We start from the raw sequence: 18,221 nt of genomic DNA, 5'->3' as shown, positions 1-18,221 counted from the left end.
TCTCGGAAGTGCACTAGCAGCGGATCGGGCTTCAACATCTCATCCGCATTTACACCTACACGAAAACATCTGATCTTTAGAAACATTCGCAACAGTGAATATGTACGATACTGTTCAAAGAAAGCGCTCTAAATTTTGAAAAAAGTCCCTGATGCTAGGAAGCTCCAGTTTACATTCCGAAACAGTCTTCGGTTTGTATTACTATTACGGAATTTACTAGTAAAACGGCTGAATACATATAGTACTACGTCCTAAAATGAATAATGTAGCGAAAGTTTGATGTATTATGGGAATAGTACAGGAAAGGTGCTAATGAGAAAATGAAGATTACAGAAATAAAATATATCTACGAGTTTGTTGACTTTGATGTTATTTAATAATTAAAATTTATTGGTATATTTAATACAACTAAAACATAGTTAAAAACAGAAACAATCTGTCCAATCCAAAAGTGTAAGTTTTATAGCAGTAGGTGAGAAATCCATCAAGTTTTGTGAAAAAACTAACAGCATATCGAATACCTAAAATAAGATAACTAGACTGCGAATTTTTATGAAAATTTACATTTTTATAAACACAACTAAAAAACTGGAGATTGAATACAAATTGTTTACCTGTTAAAAAGTAGATACCTAGATATAACCAATACTTCGATATTTATATGCATTTTCTGTATTTTTCCATCTTTAAATTTCGCGTAAATGTATAAAAATGCGCAGTCCATTATAATCGATTAAACTTTTAAAATGAAAATATTTGAAGTACATGTTTTTTAAGAGAATCCCCGAAGCAGAATTTTTTTAACAGTTTGCGTTCATAAAATAACCTAATGCTCAGTTAAAGTGTCACGTCCCGTGAGAAAATAAAATTGAACATTTCTTTCAAATCAAGGTAATTTTAAACGTTTATTTGAAACCGTGTTTACAGTATTTGAAGTGAAAGGCAGTTAAAGCCGCTAAAAGCTATATCTTGCGAAAACTTATCTATGTTTTTATATTTACCTAACTATGTTTTTATAACGATATTAAGACAATTTAAATTGTAAACAAAGTCGGCAGTTTGAACAAAGTTTGGGGATCTTCCCAAACATTTTCAAAAAGACCCCGACGTTTTTTCATCTCCGACAGATATAGATAAATACAGCGACTCAGAGAAGTCAGTAACAATAATTACCGTTCTTCTATCGAATAATAATATTACCGTTCGTCAACCAAATAATTATCATTTGAAGAGTTGGTTATCATTTTGTCAATTGTCAATATCGAAATCGAGTAAGATTTGTATAAATCATTACATATTGTTAATTTACTTTCGAACAACTTTAATCCTCTTCCGTGACAGTATTCGCGCACATAGCAGGTTAGCCGAAAGGGGAACTTATTGCCAGTTGTATTAAATGTCAGTTAACGCTACCTTCTCGTCGGCAACTAAACAGAACGTGACAAAAGACACTTGTTCGCAAACTATTAAACGAGACGATCAGTATGTATGTAATTTCTGCCGTTTCGCTCTTTATAGTACTAATTGCGTGGAACGTTACTCCTTTCGACTTGAATCAAACAACTAACTCGTAAGAGAGGAGAAACGCAATCACAAGGGTATCCGTACAGAATTCCGATTAATCAATTTCGCACAAGCTAACTACTAAACGAATCAGAGAGAGAAAGAGAGAGAGAGAGACAGACAGAAAGAGAGAGAGAGAGAGAACAAGAAGGAGAGATTCAGAAAGGAGAAAAAAAGAAGAGAAGGGGATAATCTACGAAATATCATACATCGATACCGAATGATTGGAGGACTTGTTTCAAAGACCTATTTTCGCTCTCGAGTTGAAGTCTTTCCATTCGCCACTTTTTCATCTGACACTTCATTACAGTGAGCTTCTTCAAGGCAAACGAGAGATCGTAGATTTCTGCTTCTTTGTCGCTGAATGGATCGTAACTACAGCAACAGCACGGCTCGTGCGGTGGATCGATCGATTCTTGCGACGATGCCTCGCATCCGCACCGACAAACCTCCATTATTCGAATAATCTTTCAAAATTTTCTGTAATTAGAAACCGCTTGCCTCTCAGCATAAGACAAGAATTTTAACATCGATTCGTAGCTGTAAGAAGGAAACGACCTTAAAGCTTAGAGGCCGAGCGAACTGGTTTTAGAAATTCAGACTTAATAGTAAAGAAGCTTTATACAATAATAATGTCGACCAAACAACAGAATGATTGTATCCTAATATTTTCTATTCCTATTTGTAGAACATCTACGATCGGCGTTCTTACTTCGTTCTCTAACCTTCTAAATCGGTTTTTCCGCCAACCATTATTTTAGAGGTTATCCAAACATAACTATTTTCCTGCTGTGTGTTCTTTCCTCCCTGTCACCGCGCCGGTGTCGCCGAATCACCGATATAAGTGAATTATGATCGTAAACCAATTACAGACAGTTCGACGCATCTAAGCGCGAAACTAGCCTCGAGCACCAGGTCAAACAATACATTTAGCCTAGATACATGAGGTTGACATGATGTATTTTGACGCGGCAGTCACACTTTTGCTGCCACACGATAGCGGTCATCGATAAAGATCGATAATCTGATTTAACGTCAGACTGGTCTGTTTTATTGGGCCACGTAATAAATTCGTTTATATTTTGACGACACGACACTTAGGTAGATGCCATTTTCATACATAATACATATATGTATTATTTAACGTGTTTCCATAAATATCCAGAGCGCACCATTCTCTATAAAATTTAGGATAACTTTTCCATTGTTTGCTATAATTTCCAGATCATAGATTAACATCATCGAAATGGCAAAAAAAAAAAATATCTTTCCGTACAATATTAGCTGGCTGCTACTTTTCTTTGCTCTATATATGCAAATTAACTGTCCAAAGACTGAATATTTTTTCTGAAATTCTGTCAAAAATACCTTATTTCTATATTATAAAGTTACTTACTTTAAAATTACAAGATTCATACACGGAAAGTCGCGCTCCTATAAATTTTGAAATTCTTCAAATAAAATAAAAGAAATATGTACGTTTTCAAATAAATAATTCGGTATACTTCTGTAACTAAGTAATTAAGAATAAAGAAAAGTGCATAATAACTTCTCTGTACTGTTTTATTATAAATTACTGTAAGAAATTAAAAATATGATTTTACTATAATGGTATCTTGTTCCACTTTTTATGATTACTGTTACGCCACGAGGCTTACCACAGGCTGTATTTTCTAACCGTCGCTCGCGGTCCTACAGTGTCGCAGGCAGATCGTCTTATCTGCCCGCCGGATCATATACAATGTATCGACGAGCGTGTAACGTCAATTCACATCAGGCCACACACCGCGGACAGGGTGGCACCCAGATGACTGCACATCCTTGGCGCGTACCCTCAATAGTCTTAAGTACCCACCAGGGGTCTTGGAATTTTCATAGTTAAGGTCCTTCGAACAGTTCGCTGTGGAGTGCCGAAGCGTGCAGACGTGTCTCTAGTGCCCAGTGTACTCCGAAAACAACACGTGTCACCCAACCGTCGAAAGTGAACACAGCCAAGTGTTTCCTACCCTTTAGGGAGAAGAAAATTCCACGCACCTAACCCCAATCCGAATACTAGTCTTATAGCCTCACGACTAGTTATTCATTTTGAATTAACTAGCTCGATGATGGCCCAGCAATCGAGACCAGGCTCTCCGGAGCAGACTCGCAACTACTCCGCGCTACCTCCTCCGTGGCAGAAGTGTAGCAGAACTCTCCGCACCAACGACGCTAACATTACAAAGAAACGGAAAATATAAACACCAAAACCAGACATGAACGACACCCGGAACGAACAATCAACGATAGAAATAAACACCCACAACAGGTTCGCCGTATTGCAATCCACTAACGACGCCATGGAAATAGCAGACCCGCCGACAAACCCACAAGCACAGAGAATCCCCCCTCCCCCACCAATATTTGTGGATGACGTCATCGACATACAGACAATGATCAAGTCCTTAGAGAGAGATATCTCCAAGGAGGACTACAACTTAAAGATAAATAACAATACAGTAAAAATACTGCCGAGGAACCCAGAAGCTTACAGAAAACTCACCAAGATACTTAGGACCCTGAACGCCAACTTCCACACCTACCAACTCAAACAGGAAAGGCCTTTCCGGATGGTCCTACGAAACATCCACCACTTAGCAGACATAGACGAACTCAAATACGAACTCTCAAAACTCGGCCACGAAGTCATCAACGTAAGTAATATAAGGCATAGAGTCTCGAAAGACCCGTTATCCTTATTTTTCATAGACATAAAACAAAAGCCGAACAATAAGGAAATCTACAATATCAGTCGCCTAATGAACGCGATAGTAAAATTCGAACCACCGCTTGTGAAAAAAGAAGTAGTGCAATGCAAAAGGTGCCAAAGGTACGGTCATACGCAGAAATACTGCAACCATATTTTCCGCTGCGTTAAATGTGCAGGCACTCACTCCACTGCCCAGTGCGCCAAATCACCGGAAACCCCAGCGAAATGCATCCACTGTCAACGTGACCATCCTGCCAACTACAAAGGCTGCTCAGCCTATAAAACTCTATACACAAACAGGTACCCTAAACTCAGAGCAAAAGAGGTAACCAACCAAACACCCAGCCCGCCGAAATTCACGACTACCCCAATCCCCTCAGCCAACCAAACACCCAGTCCTACCAAATTCATTACCACCTCAACCTTCTATGCCCAAGCAGTACAAGGCATCCAAAATAACCCGAATAGCCAAAGGAATCTTCCCCAAAATAGTGTCCCCAACCCACCTAACACAGACAACTTCTCTAGGCTTGAAAAGCTAATAGAGAAACAATCAGAGCAAATAAATAATTTGCTATCGCTACTAACACTCATCATGGATAAATTAATACGCCCCGACGCAAAATAAAACCAAGGCGCATAGCTCTTTGGAACGCCAACGGTCTAGCGCAACGCAAACTTGAACTAGAACTCTTCCTAAAACACCAGCAAATCGACGTAATGCTCGTATCGGAAACCCACTTCACCGACAAGAACTACCTGAAAATAAATGGTTACAAATTCTACCATACCCAACACCCCAGCGGAAAGGCCCACGGTGGCACCGGAATAATAATCAAAACAAGTATTAAGCACTACGAACTTCCATCATTCCAGAAAGACTACCTCCAAGCAACAAACGTAGCAATAGAAGACTGTCATGGTACAATCACCACTTCAACGGTATACTGTCCTCCCAGACACTCCATCGCCAAAGAAGACTTTGATAACTTCCTGGACACCCTGGGCAATAGATTCATAGCTGGAGGAGACTATAACGCCAAACACACCCAATGGGGCAGCAGACTGGTTAGAGCAAGAGGCAAAAACCTCTTAAACAGCATAATAAACAACAACCTCAACTACCTCACCACATACGAACCCACATACTGGGCCACTGACACCAACAAAATATCCGACCTTCTCGACTTCTTCGTAACTAAAAATATCTCATCAAGACACGTCCAAATCAACTCCTCGGCTGATCTCTCCTCTGATCATTCCCCCGTGATAGCAACAGTTAGTTGAACAATAATCGAGAATACACCTAATGACTCCATTCACAACAAACACACCAACTGGCAGCTCTTTAGTGAAGTCTTTACTCACTCAACTTCAGCCTTGACTTCACTAAAAACTAAGGAAGAAATCGAAGCAGCCACGGAATACTTAAATACGAGCATAATAAACGCTATCGGCCTCTCCACACCGACAATGACATCTATCAGCAAATATGAATATCCCCATTACATATTAAAAAAAATAGCAGAAAAACGTAGACCAAGAAGAGTATGGCAGACCCATAGAACACCGGATGATAAAAAATTACAAAAATGACTGTTCTCATAAATATCTCGCCAATGTGTCCCCCACAGCTGACTCCAACTACTCACTATGGAAGGCCTCCAGGAAACTCACGCGCTCCCCACAAATAATCCCTCCAATCCGCCGTCCGCAAGGTGGATGGACACGTAGCCCTATAGAAAAAGCCAATCTGTTTACTAAATACTTGTCTAAAGTGTTCAAACCCCATTCCTCCAAAGCTGCTGCGGACGATACTGAATACCTGCACACGCCCTTCCAAATGTCCCGTCCTATTGAACCCTTTACTTCTGCAGAGACTATAGAATCAATCAAACGCCTAAATCCCAAGAAAGCAGCAGGGCTCGACCTAATAGGCAATAAAGCAATCAAGGAACTTCCCATAAAAGGGATTGCACTCAACACATCGATTTTTAACGCTATCCTTCGCTTTGAACACTATCCTAAGGCCTGGAAAATCTCACTGATTACCCTCATCCCTAAACCCGGAAAACCGATATATGAAACCTATTGCCCAATCAGTATTTACCTACCCTGTCTAAACTATTCGAGAAGATACTAACGAATCGACTCCTTCCACTCCTAGAGGGTTTGAAAACACTCCCAGGTCACCAATTCGGCTTTCGAAAACAACATTCAACAATAGAGCAAATCCATTGCATAACCCATACGATCAGCCAAACCCTTGAAAAGAAAAAATATTGCTCAGCGGTTTTCCTAGACATTCAACAGGCATTCGACAAAGTATGGCATGAAGGGCTACTATACAAGCATAAAAAGATCCTACCTCACCCCTACTACTTCCTAAAATCATACCTAACCAATAGACAATTCATGGTTAATTGCCTAGACGCCACTTCCGCAACATTCCCAATAGAATCCGGCATACCCAAAGGTAGTGTCCTCGGACCCCTACTGTACTCCATCTACACTGCCGACCTATCTATATCAAACGAGATAACAATAGCAACATTTGCTGACGACACAGCGCTACTAGCTACCCACGCAGACCCGGTAATAGCCTCATCCACTCTCCAGCGAAGTCTCGACTCCATGGAAAAGTGGTTTCATAAATGGGGCTTCAAAGTTAACGAAAAGAAAACCTCACATGTAACCTTCACGCTCCGAAAACAAACCTGCCCCCAGGTCACCATCAACAACACAACAATTCCTAGCAAGGACTCAGTCAGATACCTGGGCATGACCCTGGACAGGAGACTAACGTGGAAGAAACACATCTCAGATAAAACGAAGCAACTAAAGGACAAACTAAAAAAAACTCTATTGGCTCACGGGCCGACGCTCCAAACTAAACATACAGAATAAAATTACCCTCTACAAGACCGTAATAAAACCTGTCTGGACCTACGGAATCCAACTATGGGGAACAGCAAGTAACTCCAACATCGAAATACTACAACGCTTCCAATCGAAAACGCTAAGATCCTTAATAGACGCACCTTGGTATGTTACCAACGAAACCATCCATCGCGACCTCAAGATACCCACAGTCAAAGAGGAAATAGCAAAATATAGCGACAGATATAGCAAAAGAGTCAACAAACACCGAAACCCCCTAATCACTGAACTGCTTGATACGACGGACCAGATTCGCAGGCTGAAAAGGAACTACCCGCTAGACCTAAACGCTAGATTCAATTAGTTATCTAAATTAAGTAATATTCACTTATTTATTATACTTACTTATAAATTATACTTATCTATAATAAGTATTAACTTATTATAAATAATCAGCCATGTCACTGCGCTACGCCAGAAAAATTACTGAAAATTCTCAACGCGAGAATTGATTGTAATTTTAACAAATAAATAAATAAATAAATAAATAAATAAAAAAAAAACCTTTGTTAGACAAAGCGTTCATCTCTTGACCGCTGCTACGTTTGGCGACTGGCTGTCGCCTCGAGCCCAAGCTCATTATCACAGATCTCGAACAATTATAATCGGATTGAATAACTGCAATTGTTTAATTACAGCTATAGTAGATTCTAGATTACAATGTTGCTGGATTATCAAAAATAAAATGTCGAAATTAATACAAAATATTATAAAAAATGTAAATATTCGAAATATATTTATTCTTTTAAACCCCTGCTATCTTTTAGGTATATGTATCAACAAATCCTTCTGTTTTCAATTTTATGAACATATTTGTATCAACAATAATACTAAGGCATAGTTATATTTATCATCGACAAATTACATAGTCTATCTCTCATCGTTCTAATCGTTTTATAAGTTCAAGTTCACCTTTAAAAAAGAAATATACGATTAGTATAATTCTACAAGAAATAACTCTGTAATCGATATTTAAAAAAAAGAGTATGTCAGTCAAAATATTAATTTCCACTAAACAAAAAACGATATGTGACGGCAACTATTTCTATGACACGATTAAAAATGTCAAATGAATTTTCAACGACGTAACCACAAATTTTTAGACAAAAATTCCTTAAAAATGTGAAATGCTGTAAAAAATAAAAATTTTATGTACGTATACAGATGCAGAAAATCTGAGAACTGTGTTTAATGCCTCCTTAAATAATTTGTATTCAATATATAGTAAGTCATTTATTTATTTATTTACAAAACTTACGCTGTAACTTACATGCATGTATACTGTACATTATTTAGGTCTACAAGTTTAGATATGTACTTGAATTACGAAAATAAGTGAGTCAATAATAAAAATTACAGTTATCAAATATCAAAGTAGGAAAGTATCAAATACAGCTTCAATATAAAAATTAAGTTATAGTTATATGTATATGGCGAGACCGTGATTATCTAAACTAATTATGGTACATGCTGTTCGGATAATCGAATAACTTTGTTCTCATATGGCAAAATATAATTTATTTTCATCTATTGTATAAATATTACTATTAAATAAGAATAAAAGCTATTGCAGAAAGTAAAGGAGAAAAAGAGACAAGAAGTAAGGACAGAGGTAGATGTTGATAATAATTATAGTTTATAAAATTTGTAAACCAAATCCTATTCTATCCCAATTCATGGCCGCTAGGCTGAAATAAAACTATCTATCGATACAAAATCAAAAGCTTTTGAGTAGAAACGTAACAGTTTCTATTCTTGTTTTTCAATCTATCTTACAAAGGATCATTTGCAAATTTTTCATTAATCAATATTCCGTTAATTCTTCTACTTGACTATGTAAACAAAATCTACATAAAGGTATTTTTGCATCACTTTCAGCACCGTCAATTCAACCGAGCAAAACTCGGCCAGCGAATATATCTCTGACGTAACTGGATCGTGATCAGCACACCGACTCGGAAATTTCAGTTAAAATTAATCGAAACGAACATTTTGGTTTCACTTACATGGTAGGCAGACGAATATCTAACAATGATGGACGCATATCTTGACAATTGTCTATCGATCGAGGTAAATAACGATAACGCGTTCAAAGAGAAGTCGAGAATAGCACACGTCGCAGCTACCACACTATGTAAGATGAATAGTATAATGAAGCAGATGAGAAACTGGCGAGATGACCGTATGAAATTACGATCCAACATTTGGCGGTTGAAGCTAGCTTTACGAGTCGCTGCAAGAAACACGGACGACACTTTGCACGCTGTCCGATTGATCGAACATCAAAGAGCAGAAATCAGACGGCTAGAAACGGTGAATAAAGATTTGAAAAAAGAAATCGCTGATATTAAATCGGCTCTGCTAAATGGAGACTACGTTACGCGAGAAACCGCTTGGAAATCCGATGATAAGATCGTGGAAGTTAAACAGGAGTACTTAGTCGAGAGAGAACGTTTGAACAACGAGATTCAATATCTGAAAAGTCGGTTGAACGAGGTGGAAGAGGGTCACGAACACAGTTCGGAAGTGGAACACTTAAAATGCAAGCTGAAGCACTTCATGATGGTCGACTACACTATGGAAATTATATTCATCGATATAGTTAACAAAGTCGCCGAGACAATAGCGAATCTATCCGAGGAACTAGTGAATGTAAACGATCGTTTGCACAAGTCGCAAACGAAAAACGATAATTTGTACGTCGAGATCAATAAACTGAAAGCTGTGATAAGATACAGAAATGGTAATCTCACGGATTATCGGAAGAGAATTGTTGAGCTCGATAATCTAACGAAACGTTTGAAGACAGAATTAAATAGATTCAAAGTTAATGACGGCAATAATTCTTGGAACATTGACTCGAATAGTCAGAATAACCTTAATAATATCGAACGACTGGCAAAAGATTTAAGAAACAAGTTAAAAAACAACCATGAGGCACTGCTTGCTGGTGGCGATCCGGATTGCTTAAAATATATACAGAAAATCATCGAATTGAGCGTTAATTTAAAGCAACTGCACATCGGATTTGCAAAATTTAGTGACCAACTTAATCCATTATCTCTAGGCAAAGTAATGAAATCTAACGAGTATTTGAAACAACTTGCAACATTGGATTCGACTTTAAAGGAAATCGACGTCGAAATTGATAAGTTAAAGAATAATCATATAAACAACCATTACAGAATTGGCGGCAACGATGGTCTAGAATACTTAATCAAAATAAAAGAACTCGAGACGATCATCGAGAAGACACGGTCGACCATGAATAGATTGAATCATCGTGCGGAAGGAAATTCAAACAAATCGAAAGACCTTGAAGAATTGGAAAATTTCGTCGGTAGAGTGTGTCACGAGATTAAGCAGTTGGAAGTGATCGTCGTATCCAGCGATCGTCTAAGTACATTCAAGAGAATTGATCAGTTGGAGGGTTTGATCGTTCGATTAAAGTCGGAACTGAATGAGAAAGACGCCCATATAAACGTTCTTGACCAGGAATTGTTCGGTACTGAAAATTTGTTGGAACAAAAAAGAAAAGAATTGGAGCATACACAGAAAGAGATCGCCATGATAATAGAAGATAACAAAATTTCGAAGTTGAGAATGAAGATGATGGAGGAGAAAGCGTTGGAACTCCAGCGTGATCAGGAGGATTCGAGAAAGGAGCTGGTACAATTACAAAAGATGGAACGCGAAGCGAGCTTAACGAGAAAAAAATTACAAAATCTTCAGAGCGATAAGGAAAGATTGTTAAAGGAAATGGGAAAAATTCGTGACGCCGTACAAAAGAAAAGCGAGGAAGCAAGGAGCGTTCTTATCGAGAGAAACACGATGGAGAAAGCATTAAACGCCAAGATCACGGACTTGACACGAAACCTTCAGATTACTTTGAAGGAAAATAAAAAATTAAAAGAAAATGAAAATGCAAAGCGTTCGGAAGAAGCGATGGAGAGAATGAACGCTGAATTACAACAACTGAAGGTGGACTTAGCAATTTCGAATGAAAATTTTGATAATGCGAATCGCGAAATTGCCGATCTGAAAGTTAAATTGCACCATTTTTCTGATGCTAAAACAAGACTGGAAACGAACATTTTTCATTTAGAGTCGAAAAAAGAGGTGCTCGTGTATCAACTAGGAGCAGAAAAAGCTACCGCCGATGAACGACTGAAAGATTTCACCAACTTAAAATCCGATTACAACGAATTAGACATCAAAAGGGCGAATCTCGAGAAAGAAAAGGAACAATTAAACGCCAATTTGACGAATATAAAGATCGAAAAGGAGCTACTAGAAAAATCCGTAAATCACGTTCGCACCAAATGTACCATGCTTGAGGACAAGATTGATAAGTATAAATATGAACGCGACAGTCTACTCGAAGAAATCAGAAACTTTAGAAGGAGCAACGAACATTTAAGTAACAAATTGGAAGTTACGCAAACAGAATCGAACAGGACCGGCGACAAAATAAAACAATTAGAATTTGAAAACTCGAAACTGCACGACGATTTAAATGAACTGACTTTAAAGAAAATTAGCTTCGAAGACCGCGTGCAAACACTTCTGTTAGAAAAGAATCAACTCGCAACACGTATTAACGAACTAGACAAGAACGATGTCACACTAAACAATCTATTGAACCAAGTTAAAACGGTGAATGAACAACAATCTGTTGTCGAATTAAACAAATTAAAAGCGGATTATAGTAAAATGAGATCGGAAAACATGACTCTACAAACTACTCTCGATGAGGTAAGACAAAACAACGAAACGTTGAGAAAAGCAACCGAGGAACTGAACTTGAGACTGAATGAAATTCACAGCGAATGCAAGATATTGGAGAACCAACTACAAATTTTAGAGGTGATGAACGCCACATTGAAAAAAGAAAAACAATTGTTGGAACAGGAGTACACGACCAGTTTACGATCCAAAATCTCCAATATGGAAAAAGAGGAAACAGTGGCGTATAGCGAGTCGATTTTTAGCCAACAAAATGAACAAATCGTGGAGCGTGCAACGAGAAAAGCTGTCAATAGCAAATCTGGTAAACGCTTGAATGACAAAATAAAATTAATGGAAGTAAAAGAAGAACTAAAGAAAGTGATTGTAGAAAACGAATCGTTACGATTCGAGGTATTAAACTTGAGGAGTCAGAACTTTGAAGTTAAAATGCAATTGGCTTGCACGAAGGACGAGCTTCGAAAGCAGAAGACTGAATTAGTAGAGAACGAAACGAATGGAATCGTGTTTAAACCTATCTCAAACAAGCTAGAAATCGTGAATCTTTATTATAAAGAGATCAATAGTTACTTGAGTCATGATATAAATAATACAAGTGCAGTAACACGTATCAGTCAGCCAGGTATATGCCCTTATGACAGGTCGACAACGGAACAAGCCGGAACGCAAATCGAGAAATTAATGGAAATTGCGAACAAACTAAAAGTGCAGAACATTGCCCTAAAAATGGAGATAAATTCTCTAAGATGCAGCTTGGTTGTTAATTTCACGAAAGACGAGAAAAGGAAGGAAGAGCTGCGAATCGCGACTGAAGAAATTCAAGCATTGAAAACGGAATTGACGACACTGAGGGACGAAAAAGAGTCGTTACGGGTTCGGTTGGATACAGCGAATTCGAAATTGGATCGGTTAGAATCTGAGAAAACTGCTTTGAAAAATGAGCTATGTGCCTTAAGGAAAATCAATTCCGGTCTCAAACACAAAACAAGCGAATTACACTGCGCTTATCAAAAGTTGAAGGAGAAGAGTGTAGAATTTGAGAGCTGTATCATGAGAGCGATTAATAAAATAAAGAGATATACGATGAGTGCGGATAATCTGGACAATCCAAGTGATTTGAAAGATCTTTTAAAAAAGTACATCTCGAGCGAAGAAATTTTATATTCAATCGAACAGAGAATAAACATAGAAGATACATACAAAAATTTTAAGATGATGTAATTCGATAAAATTATTTCGTTATAATGAAATAAATTGATAGAGTATGTACGTAACTACGTATAAAGAAGACAAATTGTAATATAGGGCCTATTTTTATTTTTAGGCAGTTTTTTTATAACAAGTGAGCTAAGTAAGTTAAATATGTATTTTAATTTGATTCAATCCTGAAAGCACAGCATTTTATTTACTGTCACGTTAGGGCTAGGTTAGGGTTAGTTTAGCATGGTTGAGGAAGCTGTCGAGATGGTATCGCAGATAAAATACCTGCGTCTCATCATCGACAGCCACTGGACGTTCGAGCCGCACTTTGACTCCTTAGTCCCAAAGGTGTCGGCAGCGGTCAACGCTTTGTGCGGTCTGCTGCCGAACATCGGAGGGGCAGGAATCGCGGTGTGCCGACTATACGAATGTGGCGTTCAGTCCCTAGCGTTGTACCCCCATAACGGAACCCCGGTATGGGCAGACGATCTGATGGCGAGTCGCCGCAGCATTCTGCTCTTAACACGTTGACTACCACGACACCGACTTCGGGTGTCAGCAAAGTTTCTGGTCAGGCCACGTAACCCATATTTAGGTGTCGCTTATTTGACTACTTGCGAAGGATCGTCGTAGGTATTTGAAAAGATATTCTGTAATAATAAATTGTTAATTAATAAATAATTGTAATAATAATTGAATTGTTATAAAATAAAAATACGGAAATGGTTTATTAAAAAAATTATTTAGGATGTAAAACTTTAAAGCATTCTATACATAGCTGAGATTGGTCGGGACAATTTGGACAATAAGTTGTTGTTTTCTTCAAATTCTTTTGTACCTTTATTCGGTCCATTCGACGTCTTTTATTTGCATAACATAGTTTGCATGCACGTCTAATGCTTCTTCCGGAATCATTTTTCCGAACGGCAATATTATGCTGACTCCGTCGAAGACAAGGATTTTTTGTATTTTCAGACAATCCTAATAATTTTGCAACTATTAATTGTCTAAATATTCTAATATTTATATTTTTTCCTGTTACAATTTTGTAAACCGTCAAAGCGTTTACAACAGAAAGAATTGAATGCCAAGTTTTCTGTACCATTTGATTCCCTTTCTAATTGTGGTGGCATAAGAAACCATTTGGTCGGAATAATCTATACCACACTTTCCTTCATTATATTCAACAACAGCTAGTGTTTTTAATGTTGCGAACAAATGAAACGAAACCACTGTGGAGAGGACAGGGACACGGCGCAGCACACGTTGGAATTTTGTCCGGCGTGGAAGCTGTCCCGCTACACCCTGCGTCTCGTAATAGGCGAGAGATTCGCCCCATCGGCGATCGTGCAGGTAATGGTGAGTGGGCAACAGGAGTACGAGGCTGTTCGCTCCTATTACGAGCAAGTTATGCTGGTAAAGGAGCGGACAGAAAGGAAGAGAGAGAGAAAAGCTCTCACTCTTGTAGAGTAACACATCTATGTAGAGTAACTCGGACGACGACTAGCAGGCGCTAGGGGCAATGACCTCCCCTAACGCCACAGTTAATCAGTTAGGTAGTTTACAGGATTGGCTCAGCGAGAAGTTGCGGGCAGTGCACCGGCAGTAATTCGCAAGAGGTCCCGGGGCACTCCTATCAAACGCGTAGGTAGGCCATCGTGGAGTTTTAGTGGAGTTCCCCAGAATCCAGCGGAGTGTCCATGAGGATTTCTCCACATATAAAAAAAAAAGAAGGTTAGGGTTAGTTTAGGATATTTGTTACCACTACAAGCGGCCTACACCGGGCACGTCAACGAAAGTGTTATAAATACTTGCTAATTACAAACAGATTATTGTATACGCTTCTTTTGTACCTCTCATCTAACATATTCGTTCATTGCTCATTCCTTTTTCATATTGTTTTAATTTAATATCTGTTTATTCTTTTTCCATATTTAAAGAGTACAAATAAAACGAAACAAGGAAATTTACCTTTGCATTTAGAAATTGATTTTACACCGATAGATCTGACATTACATAATATGTATATGATACCAGAGAGGATTTCCTCTCATATACATATATAGATGGAGATGGAAAGAAGTCCTCTGAAAGGAATGCGAATCTGATTGGTTGTTTTGACATACTCAATACAATCGTAAAGTTAAACATGCATATTGACCAAAAGTATCGCATATAAAAACAGAACAAGGCAGTAACGCGTAACGATGAGTGATATAAGGCCGTATGTAAGTACATACTTACCTCCCTTACCCCTGTGCCGCCACGGTGGACTTCTTCCCATTTCCGTGTTGTACAATCTATGTATACGTGTATTAATAAGAATGTACTTACATACTTGCATACTTACATACAACAAGGCACTTTGTGTCTCACGTTCTGAAATACCGACCTCGATTCCTTTCTTAACCCCTGTGCGATTTGCTACGGTAAATATAGGAATCATCTAATACTATATTAAATGGATAACATCGCATGTGACATAAAAATGGTAAGGGGATCAGGTAACTCTCAAAACAAGTCGTGGATCATGAAAAAGCATTGCATCGATTACATGTCACGTCTATTTTGTACTTCGTCTGCGATATAATGTTGAAAAGAGTGTAAATTTAAAGACATTTATGAAAAGTTAGTAAAGCATAAAATAGTCTAAAATTTCGTACAGTTCGTAAATAGCTATAATAATAAAATTCGTAATAGTATAATAAACAAAATTCGTAAATAGCTATACATATTTTAACTACATCTAAATATAAAATTTAAATGTGAAATATGGAACATTAAACCAAACAATAATTCAGCACTATTTTGAAGTCAGAGATTGGAAATAAAAGTATTTCGACTTTACCTATAAATCACTTCATGTTTAATCAAATCTTCTAATATTAACATTAATACAATTTTCTGCAAGCAAAATTATTTTCTATTATTAACAATATAACATACATAAATACTAATATCTAAAATCACTTTGATTCATTAATACATATATCTTCCCAAATCATAAAATCCAGTTGAAATCCAAACAATATTTTATTATTTGTTTTGAAAACTTGTATCTTTGTATCTGTTTCTCTGTAATATTGAAATATATATTTTATGAGCATCATATGAATCATCATATCATAATATGAATAGCTTTTATATTATTGCTCATAAGATATGTATTTCAATATTGTAGTAGGTTTTAAGAAGTAATGATTAATATTTACATAATTATAAAACTGTGGTCTGTTTACTAGTAATTGTTCTTTGTTTATAGTTTTTGTTTCATTTAAAAAATAAGATAAATTATCTTGTATTTTTATGTTTGTACCACTACATTGAACATCATCAAAGAGTATTACTGTCTGTTCTTGTTCACGTGGAGTTATAGTTACTATATTGGCAGAAATATCTACACTTTTGTCCTCCACCACACTTCAAGCAATATTTCAGAATTATAGAATGGGTATAAAGTATAAACAAGCAACCATAGACATTGATCAGATTACTCAGAAGTATTAGTTTGACTTAACACTTGATATCAACAAAGAATTAAGCTGAACGTTGCCTATACAGAAGAAATGTTAATAAATAAGTTAATATACAGTAATAATACAAATTATAACTTACAATCAATGAGAAATGCATCATGCTACTGCTTTTCAGTATCTACTGATGCTTCCTCGAATCTGCTTGACTTTATAGCAACTCACTTTAAATACTAAAATAAAAATTCATATTGACAGATTATATGTACTTAATTTCAAGGTCTCTAACTATCCAACATCTTAGGATTATACCTCTAACATTTATTTAATGCCAACTCCAAAGTCATTACATAGAAAAAATATACTATGAATGCAATAATTATAAACGCAATAATTTATAAATATTCTTTTATTGACTAATATACACACAAAGCCAACATATAAATAAAAATTTCTCTCACAAAGCTTTATCTTTCAACTGACTCTATAGGTATTACATTGCAACCCAAAAGACCATTACCAATCCAAGGACGTGGAATTAAAGTCAGGGCTACAATATTAGATCCACGTTTGATTTTTATATTTACTGTCTTATATCTGCTATTTTGTACCAAAGTTCCAATATCTTTTAACGATTTAAAATTCCGACAATCAATGGAACCAAATTCTAAGATGAGATCATCAACTTGGATTCCCTATATAATTTAACATTTGTAAATCACAGTTTCATGAGTTTAGAAACATTATGGAAATCTAAAATAAATTTTTTACCGCTATTTCTGCTGGGGAACCTGGGGATACTAAATTCACTTTCAAGAAAGGATCCAATTGTGCATTATCTTGAACAATAGCTGTAGTTGCAAGAGAATTTTCTGCTTGATCTCCTGCTAGGGCATGCAATTTATGCAAACCTTCTTCTATTTTCTTCATCAATGTTTTATGATCATTTCTGAGACCTAATCACTTAATAATGTACTAATAAGTCCAAGTTAGTAGAATCTCATGCGAGAAAATTGCGTAGTATTTAGACGCACATATTATCTTATGTCTCACATGTCTCACTTGGTAAACATCAATGTCATTTCGTGGATATCCCTCGCAGTCCACCAGAGGATCATCCATGCCAACATGATTCTACAATTCATACATATGTATAAACATTCGGTCATTTCCTCGAAAATTTGACACATCATTCTAGTATAAACTATATTATGTTTATTTTCAATAACGTCATTAAACAGATATTCTGTGCAAATTTAAAATATATCAATATATGTACATACAATATCTAAGATTTCTTTCAAAGCCTTCAAATCCGATTCAATTTTATCTTTGTCTTTCATAAGCTGAAGAACGTAATCCTTAGCTTCCTGTAACTCCATGTCGACCACCATTTTCACTAGACTGACGTACGCAGTATATCATCAAGTATGTAACTTGAAAATGAAAACATGAAAAATCATTTTTAAATTCTCAATGCATTTTCAAGATTTCACTTTCATAAATTAAAAACGAATATATAACCAATAAAATTTTTTTCTAGATAATGAGTA

The 18,221-nt window shown here is 36.8% G+C and overlaps 1 protein-coding gene and 1 long non-coding RNA gene across 2 annotated transcripts; both read right to left on the bottom strand.

Moving 5' to 3' along the window:
• Window positions 1-8,516: 8,516 nt before the first annotated feature.
• On the bottom strand, window positions 8,517-16,924 carry LOC143303613 (uncharacterized). The gene is made up of 3 exons (XR_013060106.1): window positions 16,811-16,924; window positions 15,546-15,619; window positions 8,517-14,905 (listed from the first exon to the last, which is right to left on the bottom strand). It is a non-coding gene; the product is annotated as an uncharacterized LOC143303613 (long non-coding RNA).
• A 135-nt stretch (window positions 16,925-17,059) lies between these two features.
• On the bottom strand, window positions 17,060-18,097 carry LOC117158190 (26S proteasome non-ATPase regulatory subunit 9). Its single transcript, XM_033336840.2, has 4 exons — window positions 17,952-18,097; window positions 17,703-17,802; window positions 17,440-17,624; window positions 17,060-17,363 (listed from the first exon to the last, which is right to left on the bottom strand). Exons 1-4 carry the CDS (start codon window positions 18,060-18,062, stop codon window positions 17,136-17,138), a joined length of 624 nt encoding a protein of 207 aa, XP_033192731.1. The 5' UTR covers window positions 18,063-18,097; the 3' UTR covers window positions 17,060-17,135.
• Between the last annotated feature and the right edge of the window lie 124 nt (window positions 18,098-18,221).

The sequence above is a fragment of the Bombus vancouverensis genome, chromosome 14 (genome assembly GCF_051014615.1).
Source record: "Bombus vancouverensis nearcticus chromosome 14, iyBomVanc1_principal, whole genome shotgun sequence".
In the NCBI taxonomy this organism is placed as follows: Eukaryota; Metazoa; Arthropoda; class Insecta; order Hymenoptera; family Apidae; genus Bombus; species Bombus vancouverensis.
The sequence above is the reverse complement of the archived record's forward strand: the minus strand, read 5'-3'. Positions and strand labels throughout refer to the sequence as shown.